This window comes from Lagopus leucura, unplaced genomic scaffold (assembly GCF_019238085.1).
Source record: "Lagopus leucura isolate 7727_CA_CO unplaced genomic scaffold, USGS_WTPT01 Super-Scaffold_100159, whole genome shotgun sequence".
NCBI classification, from domain to species: domain Eukaryota; kingdom Metazoa; phylum Chordata; class Aves; order Galliformes; family Phasianidae; genus Lagopus; species Lagopus leucura.
Window position 1 is genome coordinate 22386431 of NW_024962335.1, and position 20220 is coordinate 22406650.

Genomic DNA, 20220 nt, shown 5'->3' on the forward strand with positions numbered 1-20220 from the left:
TTATTTTATTTTATTTTATTTTATTTTATTTTATTTTATTTTATTTTATTTTATTTTATTTTATTTTATTTTATTTTTGTGAGCCATAGAAGGCAAAATCCATCATTCCCACCTCCTGGTCAGCTGCTCAGCCTTTTCAATTATTTCTTTTTCAGAGATGACTGCTATACCCATCTCTTCCCAGTAGAGGTGCCAGTGAGAAGAACTGGGCATTAGGGCCCTCATACTCAAGACTTACGCAAGGCTGAGTTTCAGGAGTACCAAGGAATGTGCTGGATCAGACACCTGGGAGGTGCTTCTCTACATAATTACCGCAGTTTTCTAGTAGGAGACCGCCTCAGGCTCTCTGTGGCTCTGCACTGCGGGGCTTCAGGTCTCTTCTATAAAGATTTTGCTTAGTTAAGTAAGGGACAATATGTTTAAGGATAGTTGGTGAAACAAACTTGTGCAAGAGAGTCTACACGCAATGTTGCATTGAAACAACACATGTAGACCAGTGGGAGGTGGTTCCCAGTTGCAGCCTCAGCACTTTTGCAGCGGATCATTTGGTAGGTAGAGGGCTGGGTGCAAGCCTGCGGCTGATGATGTCTGATGCTGCAAGTGGAATTCACCAAGAAGGCTGTAGGCTTACACCACAAGGAGTGATTTGTCACTGTGTTATTTTAGGTACGTGCTCATTAAGTTGCAACAAACATCAGGCTGGAGCAAGGTCTGCTGTCTACTCCTGAGTTTGTTGCTTATCCCACCTAAAGAGCTTGTAAAAACACAGCAGGCAATGGAGGAAAGCAGACTTTTGCTTGAATGTAGCTCCAGGAGGTAAGAGCAGCAGTGAAGATAGGGTGGCACAGGCCACGCTAGGTAACAGGGCCTTGGTTAAAAGTCCTTGCTGAGCTCTTCTACAGTGCCCTACTGCTCTTAATAGCATTCAGTTTTCATGGATGTGCCTGCTGATGCTGCAAATGAATCTTCATTCCATTACGAAGAGATGCACAAATACCTGTAGTCAAGAGGTTAGTGAACTCAAATCCTTCTTGGTGTTAAAAAAGTTGATGGTCAACTTCTGGCACTGGTGGTGCAGTAAGGATGGAACAGATTGAGTTATAAGTTTATCAATTTTAATCAGGTCAGTCTTCACTGCTAATCAAATTATGCCATTTAACTCAGCATTGCTTTGAAAAGTAATTACTCAGTTGTGTCAGTGCATTTCGAGCGGACCAAAAAGAATATGTTAACTAACTCAAAACAACTTTTGCCATAAAGGTAGGACCGAGAAGGATTAAGCAATGCAGAAGTCTTTGCTGGAGAGTTGTACAGCAAACTACATTTTGTTCCTTTTGTGAAGACTGCATCATTATGTTGTTTGCTGTTACAAAGAGAAGCTGATATACAGAAGACAACACAATTCCAGTTAATATGAAGTGTCGAATTGTGTAGATGAGGAGTGCAAGCACATGAGAACTGCTTGGCTTGGTCTCTTGCGGTTGGGGGCTGCTGAGGTCTGTAAGGCCTCGCATCAGCAACGCAACGCACAACTTCCTCTAAATCGTTTTAAAATAACTTTTAAAAAGCATGTGAAGGGCCGGAATGCCTCCTGCGAATATATCACTGACATGAATTCTGAATTACAGTTGGTTAAAAGGCAGGGTAGCAATTAATTCACGCTTCCTGCGGTACATTCCCAGTGACTTCTGACTGCTCACGTAAGATGGAAAGTGCTTGGGTTCAGTACGTTGCGATGAAAGAGGAACACGATATAAATAACCAGATGACTGGTGTGTGCCACCGCCTCTTCAACCTGAAAAGTTCCCGATTTGTTTCAGCGCTCACGTGGGCTCTGCCGCACATCCCTTAACGCCGCGACGCTGCCAAAGTCAGATGGCGAGAGGGTAACGATCATTGTCAGGGCAAAGTCTGACAACGCTGTTTCTTCCAAACAATCGGGAGCGCAGATTAGGGTAAGGTTTATTCGTATCTAAATACGAATACGTATCGAAATACGGCTGCGTGCCGCTGCGCCATAGCACCGGGGCCTGCACTTCCCACACTGCGCCTCGGCAGCGGCGGTCAGCGGAGCGCACCGCAAGCACCTCCGCGCGAAGGAGCGAGAGACGGGAGGCGGCCCTCGCACGGCAGAGGCCGCTCGTCCCTCGAGAACTACAACTCCCATGAGGCTCCGCGCGCGGCGCGGGGCACGACGGGAGCCGCGGCTCCCCGAGTAAACGACGGCCAGGGAAGGGCTCGAGGGCGGGCGCGCGTGCGCGGAAGGAGGCGTGCCCGGCGGCTCCCCTCCCCCTCCCTGCTGTGTGTCGGTTTCGGGCGTCCGTCGCCATTTAGCGCAGAGACGGCCCCGCGGTGGCCGCAGCGCCTCCGCTCCCTCCTCCCCGCCGCGGCGCGGGGCGCCAGTCGGACTCGCGCGGCCTCCGCTCCCGCTCCCCTGTGTGAGGCGGCGAGCGGCCCCCGGTGAGGAGAGGCGAGGCGAGGCGAGGCGGCGGGGGGCGGCAGCAGCGGCGGAGGCAGCGGCAACAGCAGCAGGAGGAGGAGGAGGAGGGTTTCCGGCTTCCCGCGAGGCGGCGGCGGCCGCTTCTACTGCTGAGAGAACGCGGCCCGGCCTCGCGCGGGCGGTGGCTGCCTGGCGGGAGGGGGAGGCCGCTGCCGCCATGGGCGCCCCTGCGAGGCGGGGCTGAGCCCCGCGGCCCCTTTCCCTGCCCTCGCGGCGGGTTGAAGGCTCCGGGCCCGCCCGCTGCGAGCGACTGAGCGCGGCGGCTACCGCCTCCGCGGCCTGCCCCCGCTTCGCCTCCCCTTCCCCTCCCCGCGCGCCTTCGCTCCGGGGGTTCCCGGGCCTGCCCCGGCCTTCTCTCGCCTGCCCTTCCCTCCTTTCCCCCCGCCCGGCCCCGCGCCCCGGCTCTGTCGCAGAGCTCCATGTCGGCCCCGCTGCCCGTTGCCCCGCTGCAGGATGGATGCAGACGCTGAGCGGGGAGCCGCCCCGCTGGCCCAGCCTCCCCAGCAGCCGCCTCCCAGCTCCGCCGCCGGGAGCCCTTGGGACCCTCCCGTCTCGCAGCTGCGGCCGCGGCCGGGAGCGCTCCCCGCGCAGTGAGCGGCCTCTCCCCTCGCCTCCCCCCGCCCCGCCTCGCCCCAGCAGCGCTTCCCCGGGCAGCGATGTCGGGGGGAGCAGCGGACGGCGGACCCCCGGCACCCCGTTTCCTGGCTCCCCCGCCGCCGCCCCCTAAGAACGGTTCCAGCTCGGACAGCTCCGTCGGGGAGAAGCTGGGAGCCGCCGAGCACGCGGCCTCTGGGACCGGCGGAGCGAGCGGCGGAGCGGGGAGCGGAGGCCGTAGCGAGGAGTACCGCCGCCGCCGCCACACCATGGACAAGGACAGCCGAGGGGCGGCAGCCACCGAGCACCGCTTCTTCCGCCGGAGCGTGATCTGCGACTCCAACGCCACGGCCTTGGAGCTGCCCAGCCTGCAGCCCGCCGCACCCTCGGCTCCCGTGTCGGGAGGCAGCGCCGCTCCCTTGGTCTCTCCTCCCGAGTGCGTCCGCACCACTTGCATCGCCGTTGGAGCCTCGCAGGCCCCCTCGCTGCTGCAGCAGCCTCCGCCGCCAGTCCCGCTCCCACTGGAAGGGCGCTCTGGCCAGGAGCCCCCTGCCACCAAGGATGCCACCCCGCTACTGCCCAAAGAGGAGGAGGATGAGGCCGCCGCTCTGCCCCCCACAAGCGCCGCTGGCAGCACGTCGGCTGCCAGCCGGGAGTTCGAGGAGCGGAGGGCACAGCAGGAGGACATAGAGGAGCTGGAGACCAAGGCGGTGGGCATCTCCCCTGACGGCCGCTTCCTGAAGTTTGACATCGAGATTGGAAGAGGCTCTTTCAAAACTGTATATAAAGGACTGGATACTGATACCACTGTGGAAGTCGCCTGGTGTGAGCTGCAGGTAAAGCAAATAGAGATGGTGAATTAGCAGAGCACAGCCAGGCTCCTAGGTGCTTGGCTGCATGCTTGAGGGTGCTAAAACCCATCCATTCAAGGTCTACGTAGACAGGGAACTGCAGATCTTACTTGGGTCGTCCCCTTTGGAGGAAAGTGCAGCCGTTCCTTGGAGTCTGAATTTTTATTTTTTCTTTTTATCTTAAGAGAATCTACTACAGTTCTGTTTCTCGTGACATCTTGCATTTTATCACCATCGGAAGGTAACCTGGTGGTTTGTAGAAGCACTTGAAATGCAGTTTAGACAGGCCGAGGGAAAAACTCTGTCATAAATTGATGACAGCAGCTTTTCAAAATTTGTTTTTAGGTGCTTGTCTTAGAACAATATTAAAATGCAGTTTTCACAGATGCTTTGTGTGTTTGTGGCACTGGGTTGTTGTAGGCTTAGAATATACCTTAAGTCATTTAAAGCAGCATGCTGAGTTTTGTGAAGCTGTTTTTCATTCTGAGAGCTAGGATTCTTGCTTGATACAGGTACAAGGATGAAATTAATCACATCCTTTATGAAGCTTTGAAAAGCCTCATGCTGAACCTTTGCAGATGACTGGTGGATAAAACTAAAATGAGAATAGGGCCACAGTTCTCCCAATCCCGATCTAATGATAGCAGAAACGCCCTTAGTTTATGCGAGTCAGAGCTTGTGTAACTGAGAGACAGGTTGCTGTGCAACAGCCTTACAAGAAGTGGGAAGAGCTGGGGTACCAGGAGCAAGTGTCTGATGTAGTATTTGGCTTTCAAAGCCTCAGTGTTAAATTAAAAAGATAGTGCTTACTTTTTAGTGTTGTTTCAGTACAGTCTGCAGAGGGATTCATGTACTATGGCTTCATTATTCTGTGTGTTCTGATGCAATTTAGGGCAGACAAAAGAGCATTGGGTCAAAATCCCAGGAGCTTTGGAGGAGGATCAGAGCAGATAGCTCCCTGCAGTACTATAGGGAGACTTTGTTCTCCTCCAAAGCAATTTTTTGTATCTCATCCTTCAACAGTACCTTTATAGATTATGTTATTGCCCTTGCTCTATGCTTTGGAAGTGGCTGTGGCTGTGGAAAGTAAGCTTCCAGTTTTCTGAGACCTTTAAGCAGGCACCCTTCCTACATGCTGTTCTTCCTGTGGCTGTCTTCTGAGCGTGAATTTTAACTAGCGTTGGGCCCTGCTTGAGCTTTTCATACGCAGTCTGACCTGAGATTAATCCTCTGAAAGGATATGACTTTCTATTTGGAATTTTAATCTTTGTAATTTTGGAGTTCCTTTAAGTTAACTTCTAAAATCTGTTTTAATCTTTACAATGTACTTACTGATCAGAAACTAATGTCAGTTTGGCATCAGTCACTTTCCAATAATACCACCTCTGTTGAACTGTCTAAGTCATCTTCCATACTGTGTGAACAAATGGTCCAAAGAAGCACCTTTGAAGCAATGTAATAAAAAAGCTCATTTATGAAGAGTATGTTGCTGAGCTTTCAGCTGTTTGAAGAATTTCATGAGTAGTTTCTAAAATGACAGACTGCAAATATTGGTTGGGGGAAAGTGTTGGATGTTCTCCTTGAGGGCTGCATATACTGAAGGAGTACCTTACAAGTGAAATTATTTGAAAGGCTGTAGCTTTCCTCTCATAAGGAGGCTGCATGCAAAATGATGCTTTTAAAGCATAAACATAATTTTTGTAGCTTTTAGAAGTATTTCTTGAAGGAGCTACTCTGTATGGTTAGGGATATTGAGATAAGGTCTTGTTTTATTGCGTCTAGAAATAAAAGGAGGAACTTGGGAGCTATTGCTATGATGGCTACACACTCCTCTTTATCTAGGAAAACATAAATGTTGACAGGACAATGAAATTCTTTATGCGTGTTTTCTGTCAATGTCTGAATTCATGAAATGGTCAAAATTAAAATGTCATCTTGGTTTTCTTGTTTGATGTGTCTTGAAGATTTACTAGTCTTCAAAGCACCCTTATTTTATGGAAATGTGAGTCAATTTCTTCCATGCTATATTATAGCAACCTGAACTAACTTGTGCTTGTTTTTAATTCCCTTGACATATCGTAGACATCCAAGGTGTCCCACCTCTCCAGAGTCTTCTGTAGTTCCACTGTAGTGCTGCCAGAATGAGACCGTGCAGGTTCAGTTGTTCATCTCTGCGCTTGTCCAGAGCTGATGAAGATGTATCATAACTCTTTGGAATTACTTTCTCTTGGACTTTTCTAGCATGCTTTCACTGCTTCAGTTTCTTAAAGCTCTGCTTGGAAGAAAGGAATATGCTGGCTGCTTTCAGTTCAGCTGAATTAACGTTTAAATGTTGGAGCAAATGTCGTAGCAGGAATTGTGTGAATCAAAGACAGTGTGGAGGAATGTGTAAGTTGCATTGTCCATCATTGTAAAGTCACTCTGCCAGAGGCTGTCTAATTTTTATGTCCTCTGTAGAGACAAAAGGGTGACTGGGAATATCCGTTTCTTCTCAAGAGGAGTGTAGTTGCTGTTTTATCCAATACAGCTCGGGTTCCCATGGTGCTGATGATTCCTTGGAATGTGGTGTTCAGTATCCTTAGGAAGGCTTTCCTACAGCATTGTAATTCCTTACGCTTGATGTGCTGAATTGTGGTGGAAATAGGAGAAAGTCATGATGTTCTGTGGATAACTTACTGCTGTGAGAACCTCCAACAGAAGAGGTCCTGGCCCAGACTTCTTAAGTTTTCTTAATCTGAAGATGATGGAAAGGTGTGATTAGAAGGACTTGAGTATTTCGAGGTTATTGATGGATAGCTAACAAAAGCCTGAGGAGGGCATGGCTGATAGACAATCCTAGCTTAACTTGGCTCCTACAAACAGGCTACGAACTGTAACTGAACCTAGTTTAAATATTGGATGCAGGTATTTAAATGTGAAATACCTGCCCTTCTGGGAGCACGGGGGAGCTAGGAAGAGCTCAGCAGCAACTGCTTAGAGCCACTGCTCAGCTTCACTTACTGCAAGGACATTGTTCAGTGGTAACCTTCGAATACTTTTATTCTCATTGTGTAGGTTCATCTTGGCTCTAGTTATTCTGAGTCAAGTGTGCCTCCTACTGTTGCCATAAGCACATCTCATAAATTTAGTGAAGTAGTAGTTAGGGTTACTGCTTTAATGATATTGAAGTAGTTAGAAGTTAGCAGGAGCGGTTACTGCTGCTGTTTGCTATTGTAATTTAAAATGTCTCTTCCTGTACAACTGTGTTACTGTTGAGACTTTTGTAAGTAACATTGGAGTGATGAGTCTTTTGTCACCTCTTTGTACAGCTCAGGTAACTTTGTGGCAATAATGTGACACCTCTTCCTGTTAGGCCTCTTACATCTGGTAAAGTTAATGCCAAAGGTAGTAAGAGTCACATAGTTGATTATGAAAGCTGAATCTTGGGGACGATGTGTCACCCTCTGAGTCCTTGTTTCAGTTTGAGTCAGTTTTAAACAAGATGCTTGTTAACCTCTGGTCTACTGAACAATGCAGGCTGGTGTAGTCTACACAATTTTGCGTGGAATTATTGCCATGGATTCTGTTGTTCAAATAAGTAACTTTTGAAGTATGGAAGGATGATTGAGCTGTTTTGAGCTGTGTATTTGTTGAGGATTTGGAGGCCTGCCTTCTTTCATTTGGTAGCATCTTTTTTTTTTTTTTTTTTTTTTAACAGTTTCTAAATCCTTCTTCCTTTAACTACAATGATATTTACGTTAGCTGAAAATGCTTTGCTAGTAAACCACAAGCATGGGGGAACTGTATACCACATGCCTAGTATGTGCTGTATCAGTTCTTTACCTTCTATTTCCTTTCCAGAAAGGACAGGGCAATCAGTTGTCAGTTACAGTTCATGAACACATCTTGCTGATGTGTCACTGCCTTTCTTACTCTACTCTCAGTGCAGTGCTGGTGTTATTGCTGTGTACAGTGTGTGAGCTGCTGAGGGAGAAGGAGGCTGGGTGCTGTCTCCTAAGCAAGACAAAGCTTCTGAAGTTAAGCTGTGAGTTTAAAAGGCAAGCTGTGCAAGAACATGCTGTGCTAGCTACTACTTGGAAGGGGGGCTGAATGCAAACTTGGTTACCTCAAGTTATGACTCCTGTAGGTAATCCAGGGTAGGTTACGTAAAAGCTCTTCTGTTGTAGACTGTAAATTATACATCAAGTGTAGTGTATGAGATGCTGCAGCTTACCCATGGAGTTTTCCATAGTAGCTATGAAAAGCAGTTGAAAGCAAACAATAGGTGAATGTCAGCTATGGGATTCCATAGTGCAATGAAATGATAATGCATCTGGTCATCAGTTTGTTTTTTTTTTTTTTTACAGGACATAGTGATAAGCTGAATAGTATTTCCATGGGTCAGATTTCTATTTCTTACTGTAAAAGTTATCTGAGCAACTTCCTGTCTTCTGAGTTTTTAGATGGGAGGTACGTCTTCGCCTTTATTGACACTTCAGTTTTAATTCTACCTGTCTTTATATCTTAGCTGAAACTCAATGTAATACTGAGCTTTAGTTGCACAGGCAACAGTGGGATGTAGCTTCTGTGCTCTGGAGGTTATGCTCTGCTGCAGGCACACCACAATCATCAGCCTACTGAAGCCAAAGTACAACTCTTAAAAATCTCTCAGCTTTCTGTACTAGCTGAGCTGGGAATGTTTCAGAAGTTGCTTGTTCAACTCTGACAACCAAAAAAGGTCTTGTATCACATAGCTGTGGCATCCTGTAGTCTTCTTTCTTTTTTTTTTTTTTTAAAAAGCTGTTTGCATTTTGCTTGCTGAGAGACTTGACTGTGGAGATACTGGCTATGATGTGCAATCTCCTTATATCCACATTAAAACAAAATGGAAAACCAGATGAAAACTTACGTGCAGCAAGAGGAAGCTGAGGGGTATGGACTTAGAATTTGCCTGACTGTTAACATGCTACTGGAAAACCATTATATTCTGCTAGTTCAGGGGAATGTTCAGTCACATCCTGAAATAAATATAGACTCTTAATTGTAACTGTGCTCTAAATTCTGCGTATTTTTTTAAGGCTGTTGCAGTTCCAGATCCAAATTGAATCTAATTCATTGTGGTGGCGCCCATTGTCTACCTTGTACTTCTGATCAGTGTTTAAAATAATAGTCTGTGAGCATAACTTTGTTATTACAACAGCTGTGATGTCAGTATGTGTCTCCATCTTATTACTTGTCCTGGTAGGTTCAAGGTTATAGCAAATCCTCATAAATGAAGGTATATAACAGTGTCTGTTATTGGGTCTTCATTGGCTTTCTATCTATTCTGAACTCTACAAAGTCCAAAATACTGAAGACCAACAGGTGTAAATCCGTAATTGTATGACACCTTCAGATCACGCTGGACCTCTTTAAGTGTGCTCATATATGGAGCTTGACATTTTTGGAGCCAAGTCTAAGCTTACTTTTAGTTGCTTTTCTGTATCGTGCCACAACACAGTTACTGGTACTTACTGGCTTCAAGTCTCAGATTTGAGAACTCCGTGGCTGAAGAACAAAACCTAGCCATACTCCTGAGTGTTTGTGCTGTAATTGATACAATTGACAACTTGATAAATGACATGGGAAAAGAGCCAGACTAATTACCTGCAGAAGTATAAACAGTGGTCTGACTCCTTCAGACTTTTACAGAGGTGACTCCGAAACAGAGAGGGGATCTTTAAAGTACATTCTGGAGTTGCAGCTGTTAGGAGACCTCTACTTGGGAAAATAATCTTACCTCAAAGGGATGTCAGGTCTAGGGATGGCTGTGGCTCACTTTATAACTGGCTGCTTGTGAGACAGTAAATATAACGCGATGAGTTTGTTTGGAAGATGCAGTGTTTCTTATGGAAATAAATGTTAGTTCAGGTGGGTTGGAGAATTGAAGAATCAAATCTCTTAAATTAGATTTGTTTTGGATTTCTGTGGCTTAAAATAAAAACTCTTAGCTCTGTAACTAAATTTTTGAGGGCAAAAGGGAAAACATCTTTCTTTAGAAGGGAACCTGGTAAAAGTCTCTGGAGACATCCTCTGCAGGGTCCTTAGAGAGCTGTCTACCAGGGTAATACGTATAACAGCAAGAGATCTGTGGTTGTCTGTATGGATGCAGTGCTTGGTGTAGTGTAGTTTCAGTGCCTTTGGGTTAGTAACTTCCCTCAAGGCCACATTGTCCTCTTCCTTAATTTTTTTGTGTTTAATTTCATGCCAGCAGCTTGTTAAACAGCACAGTTTCAACTGTGTACAGAGAACCCAGGTTCTCCATACAGTATGCGACAAAGTCTGTGCTAAGCAGTGGCGGCCTTGGTGCTTCCTGTCATGAATGTCTTCAGAAACTTTCACTTCCTGTCAAGTCCAGCAGCTTCTTTTTGAGATCTCTAACTGCCTCTCCCAGATTACGGTTGGGTTGAATGAAAAGCTGAGTATTTTTCCGTGCCAGCCTTCAGGTTCATGTTTTCAAGCTTGTCTTGATCTTGAGAGCTGGGAACTTCTGAAAAAATACAAATGCAGTCATAATGGCTGTAACATTTGGGCTTTAAGAGAAATACTGAATGCCATGCAAGTTTGCAGCTGGGCATAAGAGTTTCTCTTGGCAGAGCGTGTGTTTTGTAATAGCAGATGGTACCAAGTTGCTATTTTTGACTCTTAAACTTTAAATATTGATTCCACGGTTTTAGCTTGATCATGTGCCCGTACAATGACTGGAAGAACATTCTCCCTGTGTACTTGATGCACAATTCCTATTATATTTCTATTGCAGCAATTATAGTGCAAAAAGAAAGGAAAAAAAAAGTCAAGGGCTTTTGTTTAAATTGAGACATCAACAAGTCTTCAAATATACTGTTAAAATTCTTCTCCTGACCAGTGGGACCCAACTTCTTGTATGGACCTTAAAAGTGCTGTTACGGAGGTTCTTTGTAGTCCCTAGGATTTTCTTCAAGCTCCTTTTGAGATAATATCAACTCTGTACTGAACTTAAACAATATTTGAATGTTCATGGATGATGTTCTACAGATATCCTACCTTCTATCCAACTTCCTCAATGCATGTAGAAATTGTTGAAGATTTGGTAATTTAGAACCTGCATTTTTTTAGTGCATGTTTTTCTTACCCTCAATGTTCCCTTTGGGAGAGCCCGAGTAGGCGAAGGGGTGACGAGGGTTGAATCCATGGCATCAGGCAATAAGCTCTTGTGGTCATCTTTGAAAAATGGAGCTTACATACTTCTGGTTTATGGCTTCAACCTGCAGATTACTCCTTAATTCCTATTTGTGAAGGGTAAATGTTGTGTTAATAATGTTCTGTGCTATGTGGTGCTATCCTCTTAGTCCAAAAGGAGATTCTTGCAGCAAGATCATTACAGATACTGCTAAATGTTTTTTTTCTAATAATCTAGAGTAGAATGGGATGTGATACAGTGACCAGGAGAACTCAGACTCGGTTCTCAGATGCACTTCTGAACTTATCTCACTCATCACTTTACTGTGATGTGCACTGTACTTATTTAGATAAAGCACTTCCAGGTTTGCCTGAGTAATTCCCAGCAGTAGTGTTTTACTTTGCCTGAATCCCAGGCAACTTAACATAGTTACTTTTGGCAAAGGATGTTTCAATATGCTAAAAAACACATTTGTGTTGGTATTTTCTTTGTCTTCCAGAAGCTGTTTAAGTATTAATGTCCACCTAAAGCAATAAGTGCTCTTCACAAGCATAATGCATCGTAAATCACTCAGACAGAGTAACTTAATCAACTTCTGATTTATTGTTTTGGGCCTAAGTAGAATCTTTGGGACTGCTACCTCCTTGCTTATTCAGAGCTTAGAAATCTTCCAAAAAGTTTGTACATGCTTGATGGCCACCTATTCTGTAGGTGAAATATTTGTGAGCTGTTACGTGCTAAGTCAATGACTCTGGGCATAGTTCTTTGCCCAGATCAGTGTATTTTAATGTAGGGATGCTGTTTCTTTTTGTAGTCAGTGTAACCAAGAATGTGGGACTGAAATCACCTAATCTATTGGTAGTATTCTGGGCAGCAGTTCTCTGATAATCTGTTTTCTGGACAAGGTTGTTATGGTGGTTTTGTCTTCTTATTCTGCAGCTGTTGGCAGGATTTCCCCCAGTATCTTACTGGTAAGATTAAAACAAAGGGGGAAGCCTTTGGGGATGTGGATGCTGTGTTTTGAGCCATATTCCAGAACAGTTTGGATCTTGTTACCTCTTATTAATAAGTGTCATGAATAGAAACTTCGGTATGGCTAGCTAGTGCACCTCTTACTTGGCTTTTAGGACAGCAGAAAGTGTTAAAAACAAACCCTATTAGGTTCCTTGTATGAGGGAGAAGCTTCGTCCTTTCTGTTGAGCTGTCCTGGATCATTTATTTCATCTGAATGGTTTCAATCATTCCTGACTCTGTGGTGTCAGTGAAGGCAGTGAGCTCTGATGGCAGATTTGGAGCTACTGAGAGAAAGTAAGCAACCACAAACGGGAGAGCTCATTGAAGCTATGGTTCAATGTCATTTTTTAACCACCATTTGGAACAAGAAAAAGAATGGGAATACTGATCTCTAATGTGATTTGGGTCAACTTGAAAGAGCTATGTAGGAGTTCTTGGCTAAACTGAAGGTCATACAAAGTGATACTAGCAATTAGGTACATTTTAACTGGTTTTGGCTGTTTGATACAGTCTCATGATGGTTCAAGTCTGTCCAACTGCTGGTGTTACCCAGTTTTCTTGGATATTTTCTTTTAGAGTGCCCATGTGACCTGTTTCTGCTTTACTGACTCTTGCAGGCAAGTTTATGACCCCAATATGAATGTATTTTGACTGCTATGGAAACAGCTTCTATCCTGGCAAAGGTTAATGACATACAAACAATATAACCCACAAATATTTCTATTAAAAGCTTTAGCAATCCAGGCTGATTATCTGAAGGATCTGAAAATCTGTATGCACTTATGTAATATGCATCTGTTAATGGCAATTTCTGAACTGTTAGCAGGTTTTGCTGAGATGTTGCAAAATGTTATCACATCTGTTTTTAAAATCTGCTCCTTTATCTTACTCTTACAGATATTTTCCAACATTAAGCTATTTTTGATTTCAGTCTGTCTTTATTCAGCTGCTTACGCTATACTTTCATTCAGGGAATATAAGTTGTGTATTTCAAGTTGTGTGTAAAAAAAGGCAAGATGATAACTTGATGTGCTCTGTTATGCTGTAACTGCTTTGGACTCAGAGCCTTTGAGTTAAATAAAAGTAATGGTAAGGAAGACTAAGTTTTAGAGAAGAATTTTAGAGTTCTTGAAAAACAGTCTATTTAGGCAAGTGTCTTAGAGTAAGGAATATTGTCTGAAAGGATTGAATTATTTTTGTAATATCTGTGGGTGTAGACCAGTAGAGACGCTATGTAGAACGTTCTTTGAGGGCATCATCTTAATTTGCATTTGCCCTGGTTTGGGGCTTAGTGAGTTGTTACGTTTGCCAGGAGCAGTGTGCTGAAAATGGAGAAACTGTAGAAATGTGTGATACAGGAAGACTCAAAGTTCACTGTTTGCATGGTTCTTCTGTGGTTTCCGTACTTCCTTTGCATGCAGCTAGAGCTTCTTGACTGCAGATAGGCAGCATGCATTTCTGACTGTCTGCAAAGAGGGGGAAAAACAAAAACAAAGAAAACCCTACGCATGGCACTTGAATTTGATTTTCGTTGCCTGTTGGTGGCAACCATGAATCACTACAGGCGATGGCATGATTTCTCATGCTCTTCTCATTATACGAGCCTATTTAAGAGGTTCAGTATTTTGGGGATCATAGAGAAAGGAGGGGAAAGAAAGTGAAGAGGCTCTGAGTTATTGCTGAAGACTTAAATGCTACAGTACATTAATAGGCTGCACGTGCACAGTGTATACCCCAAGATCTGCCTATAAATAGTCAGATATTCCTCTAGGAAAACATGTTTTATTTTCCTACATTCTTCAGTTTTGTAGACTGCGTGCTTGGATCTTCTGAATTTTAGGTTGCTGATAAACTGGTTCAAAAGAATCTGTAGGAACTGCTAGCCCTTTCTTAGATGGATGCCAACACAAGTGATAACAGTAGTTGTCTCAGAAGGGTGAAGCAAGGAAATGGTCCAGCTGCTTTTGATTACAATGGGGTAAACAGAGAGAGAGTGCCCCAATCTGTTCTGTGAGAGCAGCTAGCTGTACTTTGAACATCACCGAAATACCTCCAAGTTCTTCTTGTGGTAGCCTCCATTATTTACTCCATTATTCCATTGCTGCAAGTTGCCGTTTTGCACACCAAATTGTCTAACTGAGGGTTTGCTTTGCTAAACTTCTGTAGTGGTTTGACCTCTGTCAAAAAAACAGTTGTGGCTTCCAATGTGGTGGCTTTTAAGATGGTTTTGAATTCAGAAGTAATGCTTGCATTCTGTGATTTTACTTTTGTATCGCATCCAAAAGCATATGTTGCTCGAATTCTGATCCTTAACTCTTTTTGCAGCAACCCACGTGGTTTGGTAAACTTATAAAATTTGAAGGGGTGCAACTACTCCATGTAAAATCATTGATAATTACTAGGTAATGGCACAACTGATATGCACATTAACAAGAGCGTGGGTGAGTACAGCTAGAAGCTGCAGACTGTAAGCATAGTGATGTTTTAAGTATGTTTTGTCACTTCAGGAGTATGAAATCTGAGGAAGTTGGCACTGGAATTTAGAATGGAAAGAATGAGTTAGTTGACGATATACAAAAGTATTTTCCATTTGACTTTTCTCCTTATCTTCTCTGGCAATATTATGCACGGAAATGGCTTCTTTTTTTCTTGTTCCTGTGTGTAGGAATGGTAATTGTTCTTGCTGCTTACCTGTTCAGGAAGTATTCTTATTCCCCTCTCCTACCTCTCCACCCTCCAAACAAAACACGGTATCAGTCATTGCCAATGACACTTTTGCTCTGTTTCCTAGCTTCAGCTTTCCTGCATTGTCCTGTGATCCCTGGATAAGCCATCTGGCAAAACATGGTTTTTTTTTTTTTTTTTTTTTAATTTCCTTTGCACTCTGGGATGAAGTGGATTTTGTACCTGTCTGTGTTTGGGCTACTACATATATACTTTACTTTGTATTCCATATAAAAGAATGATGAGCAGAATTGAATCCTGCACCTAAATTTCGACTGCTGGAGTTGCCTTCTTCCAAATGTAGACTTTTCCAGCTGGTAAATCAATCTTGTCCATGGAAATGTGCTTATGATTCTCTTGGGCTTTTGCCTTCCACTCTTGCCTTCTCCCTTCTCAAGCCAAATCTCTTTCCAGGAAGGGGGGAAAAAAAGTCCATGCACTAGATCGAGCTTCAGCTGGATAGGGTGTCTTATTTCAGATGCACTTTCTGCTCCTTCTCAGATGACCAAAACATAAGCGACAGCTGAGTTGTCTGTTTGTGTTGTGGGTCAAGGGCAGTCCAGCTCAGCAGTTTCCCTTTCCTCTTCCCCAAGTTTTGTTTGGAAGTGGCAGTTCTATATAGTCATCCTTCTGTCATGAAGACCAGATGGAAATACGTCAGTTGTTTCGTGTATAAATACTCAGTCCAACAGCTGTGAGTTTATCAGGAGTCATGGAGATCAAATTTGGTGACCAAACTGTAAGTTTAGAGGTCTGTAAGCATTACTCCAACTTGAAATAAATAAAGCTTAACTGTGAATCTCCTAGGAACAGTTTTAGCACTAGACTCACTAAAAGGAGACGTGAAGTTGAACCATCTGAGTGAATTTCTTTTTCAGACAGAGTTGAAAACTTTTTCTCAAGTATTATATAAGTCCTTGTATAGTAATGATTTCAGCCACTGATGCTGGGATTAGGAAATGCACCAGCAAAAGTAGTTAAAAGAATTTCTGTGAAATCTAAGTGTCTCCTTTCCTTTAGTATTGTTGTTAGTTTAAAACATCCAATCTCTGGTCCTGTGCTCTTGTCCGTTATTTTCAAGCTGTGTTTTGGTCTGGATGTCCAGCAAAAACTGAGATACTTGATGTGGTCCCAGCTAACAATGAATCAAGTGTAACAAGATTCGTAATAAATCTAGTGGATGCTGATAATTAAGGGAGGTTAACTTGACTTTGCAAATTGTAAAGAGTTTTTACTGCCATCCATGTGTGAATGAACCTTGATTTATTTCAGTAATATTGAGAAAGGGGAGATGGAAGCCTGCCAACGGCCATTGGCTGCGTGGCTGCAAAATGCAGTGTGTTGCATGGGCTACTGAGCACAATGTGAAACAAAGTGCCATGGAAAAAAAAACCAACAAAACAATTTGAGTGCTAAGTACATGGCTGAAAAAAGCGCTTTAATAGGAGAATAGGCATAATCATTAACTTAAAATAGCTTCTCTGCAGCAAATTTCTGTAAATCGAGATTGTAGCTCTTTAGTCAAGGCTGCAGTGTATATGAATGGAACTGAATTAGAAACGAAACTTTGCAATAACTACAGGTTTATACTAAGAAACATGGAAAGCAACCGTTTATTAGTTGAATTACTTGCTGCTCAAGCCTTCAGAGGAATTACTCAGTGCTTCAGAGAGATGCTTAAGGAATTCTGAAATTTCTATGGTTAATACTTTTGTAAAATGGAAAGATAAATAAATATCAGTGACCCTGCTGCTAGCTCCTGGTGGTTGTTTGCAGGCCTCAAAAACAAACAGTAAACACAACAGAAGACAACAATACTCCAAGACAACCCCAACCAGACCAAACCAATCCAAAATGTTGTTGAGTTGCTTTGTCTGCGTAGTTCTCTTGCATTAATGGTGTGTTTTCAGAAGCAGTTTTCTCATGGCTTGTGGAACTCAATAATGCAATGTCTGTGTGATGGGAGCTCTTGAAGCCAGTAGGAAATGTCTTCTGCAGCACTAAAGATTTGGGGATCAAACAGAGCTTGGGAGGCCAAAGCTGTTCTACGCTCCTTTAATGAGTGTTTTGGCCTTTGAATTGGAAGTGTTCATCAGTAAAAACCTGTGTTGTTGAACGTGGCTACGTGGCTGGTGTTGCTGATGGAAACAGTGTTTTTTTGCTGTCACACTGATGGCGTTTATGGGCATACTAAAAGGTGGTTATATTTAAAGACGTGAGCAACTTCCATAAGCTTCATAATCATGAATGGACTTTAGTTCATGCTGTTTTCTGTATTTGTATAAGTTAAGATTTCTGGGATAAAGAATTCTGGTAAGTGTGTGTTTTTTCAGCAGTGTATGATCTTTTTGCTTTGTTGTCAAAGAACGAGAAATCCTTTGACTCAAACCTCATCTGAGCAGCCATCTTCTAGTGCCAGGTTTACAGTTTGAGCATCTGGGAACCATCAATGCATGCTATGGAGATAGCAAGGATAGCTGTTAGCCTTGTCTGGCTCTCTGGCTTTTGAACAGAGGTTGCAAAAGAGAAGTAGTTAGGGGGAGTTCTTTAGATGGAGTGACATGAAGAGACTGTGCGTACTTGTGCAGCCCCTCTTGGTGCTGCTGACAGGACTCCCACCACAACGATTTAGTGTTGAATGTTCAGAGCAAGACTTGGTGACTATTCCAAAAATGGTAGTTGAAAGAATTAGTAAGCTGTGTGTAGTTGAAACTGTATTACCATCAGCTTGCATAGAGTGCAAATCAATGCTTATTTTGCTGCTTCTAAAAATATGAAAGCTGTTTAATTGTCTTTGTGTTTACGATGAGCTGGATTCCTCCAGTAAAGCCTCTGATCTTAGTCTAGGGACCACACGTATCTCATTGCACAGGAGTCCTGTCCTTGTCAGTCATTGAAAATACTCTAGAAATACTGTTTTTCTAATGCTGTAAAACTGTTTGGTTTTAACCCAGGCTGTAGCGAAATGAAGAGTGTCTCTGTGTGAGGGCCCAGAACTGAGAAACCAGTTGCATATACTTGCTGTAATATTCTGTTAGTGCAGTGCGTGTGATGCGTGTGCTTAACATGAATGTCAATCAGGTCTTTTTTCCTCTAACAGCATGAATGCAGCTCACTCATCCAGTTTTAGAAGCTGCTACTTGAACTCCTTGGTTACTGCGCTTTTTTGGACTGCAAAAAGCAGTCAAGCAGATTTGAGAAGTGAGCGGTGTAGCAAAAATGCCTATAACTTTCCTGGAGTTTGGATTTGGAATGGTCTGTAATTTTGCAAGCTGACTTTAGAAGAAACATGTTGTTAATGTTTTATATTTATGTAATGGTTGTTAGCTGTTCAATTTCTATTACCAGCTCGTGGGCATGATACATTGGTAAGCACCACTTTGGTAAGATCAGGCTTCCGTTTGCCCAACTGGTGTACCTTAACCACGTGGGCTCTGAATTTTCAAGCTGAGTGTCTTGTTTCAAGCTTAGTTGTTTTAAGAAGCTTCGGACAAGGTGGTGGAAATACTGCTCTTTTACTTCCATTTCTTTCTTAAGCTTTGGTAGTTCAGAATGGCTGAGCAGAGTCCTAAAAGCAGTGCCGAGACATGCGAGTTGCCTTTTTGCTGAGACTGGAACCCCTGTCTTTATTCAAACTCTGAAGCCTTGATCCGTGTCTACATGGAGAGTACATGTTAGTGTCTGTATGATGCCTTCTGAAAGAGTTTCACTTTCATAATGCAAAGTGAGGTGGTAAAACAGAATTATTTTTGTGTAGCATGTGCAAGTCAAACTCTCAGTATGGGAAATGCAGTATAGAAGGCTATAGAACATAATTCAGTTCCTGTGTTTGTATTGCAGATGTTTAAGCTATTAAAGTTTGATATAGTCAGAAAAGGCATTCTCCATCAGTGCGTCAGTTTCTCTGAGGAGTAAGGACTGAATTTCTCAAGCAGAAAATCTTTTAAGGAACAGCAGCCTCTATTTCTGCAGAAGCAGCAGTCTTTGCAGCTATTAGCCGTACTGTTTAAATGATAGAGACCTCGCTTTGGTTCTGGTGTGTTGTCACAGATGTCTGCATCAGACCTTCTACAAGATACTGCTCAAGTAGCTTTAATTATAGCAAATTCAAATCTTGCCAAGTCATTTTCTTAGTAGTTCTAAAGCAGATGCTCAAAATCCATCTGCTTTCCCACAAGCTTGAGAGAATGATGTTATTGGGTAAGATGGAATATCTGTTTTTAAAATAAATTCAGTGATTAGAATTTTTATCCTTTTCGGTTGAATATATTTGTAAAATTAGCAAGTTTGTTTGCAGCTGAGCCTTTTAAATACCTTTTGAATCTTTCAAATTAAACTGAAATGGATGATTCAGGTTTTAATTGAAATCGAGCTGCTAGCAAGCAGTGCTTCTGTATAAGCTGCAGGTTTGTAGAGATGTTCTGATTTCTCTGTAGTGACAGCCATTGTGATTGCGCAGAGGAAAAATAGTCTAAAAAATGTATGTAAATGAGACAAGTGCAAGAAATCTAAACAGTCTAAACATAGCTGTAATAACAACTTGACTGCTTTTAATTTTGTTCTACTGTTTAGAATCTAGCACACTGTATAGAAATTCCTTTTTAATTAGCTCAGAGTCAGGTCTGTGCTACGTCTAATGCTGTTTGACTCTCTTGGGAAGTGGATTCTGAAAGGTGCTTTGAGAGGAAGGGTTGGCAGGAGCCTGTGGTAGGAAAACACGGTTGTTAGCCCTTGAATTAGCTGGAAAGTGGTCCCTTCCATCTCTTACATAATTCTGGGTGTTTGCAGACATGGTCTCTTCTGCTTTCTTCAGCTTCCATCATATCCTTACAATACCATCTTGTTACAGTTGTTGGCAAGAACATGAATTTTGGAGAAAAGCCTCCTATTTTTACAAAGCTGATTGCTTCCAGTAAGTTTCTTGGGAAGTCCTTATTTAGGTACGTGTTGTGAAATCAGCTAAGAGAAGAAGAGTCCATTGTGGCACAAATTTCAGTTTCTAGCTTACAGCCTTATGTGTGTGACAAACTCTGAAATGGAGTCGCTTGGACTGAGTCAGCAATTCAGTATGTTGAAAGTGCTCGGGCTGTCTCAGTTTGGTTTGCGTACTGCATGTTGATTTGCTCTGCAGATGGAGATCCGAACAGATTGGTTATGCAGGCCTTCAGCTGAAGATGAGGGTGGACTGGGTCTGTCTGAGAAAGCATAGTTGGAAATGGCAAGTTGTGAGAAAATTTTAGATTCAACATGTGTTGGAAGCAAAGAGATTAAAATAGCATCAAAAAGCAAGCAGCCTCTGCAGCCAAAGTGCTCAGGGCGAGAGCTAGCAGGGGTGGAACTGCAGTTCTTTGTTTGCAATG

At 43.3% G+C, this 20220-nt stretch overlaps 1 protein-coding gene across 8 annotated transcripts in view; it reads left to right on the forward strand.

Annotated features, from left to right (window-relative positions):
• The first annotated feature begins 3140 nt into the window (after positions 1–3140).
• WNK1 (WNK lysine deficient protein kinase 1) overlaps positions 3141–20220 on the forward strand; it is a 97177-nt gene continuing 80097 nt past the window's right edge. For all 8 annotated transcript variants that reach the window (XM_042889912.1, XM_042889914.1, XM_042889915.1 and 5 more), the window contains exon 1: positions 3141–3930. In XM_042889912.1, the coding sequence (XP_042745846.1) occupies positions 3157–3930 (774 nt within the window). In that variant the 5' untranslated portion in view covers positions 3141–3156. The remainder of the gene's footprint in view (positions 3931–20220) is intronic.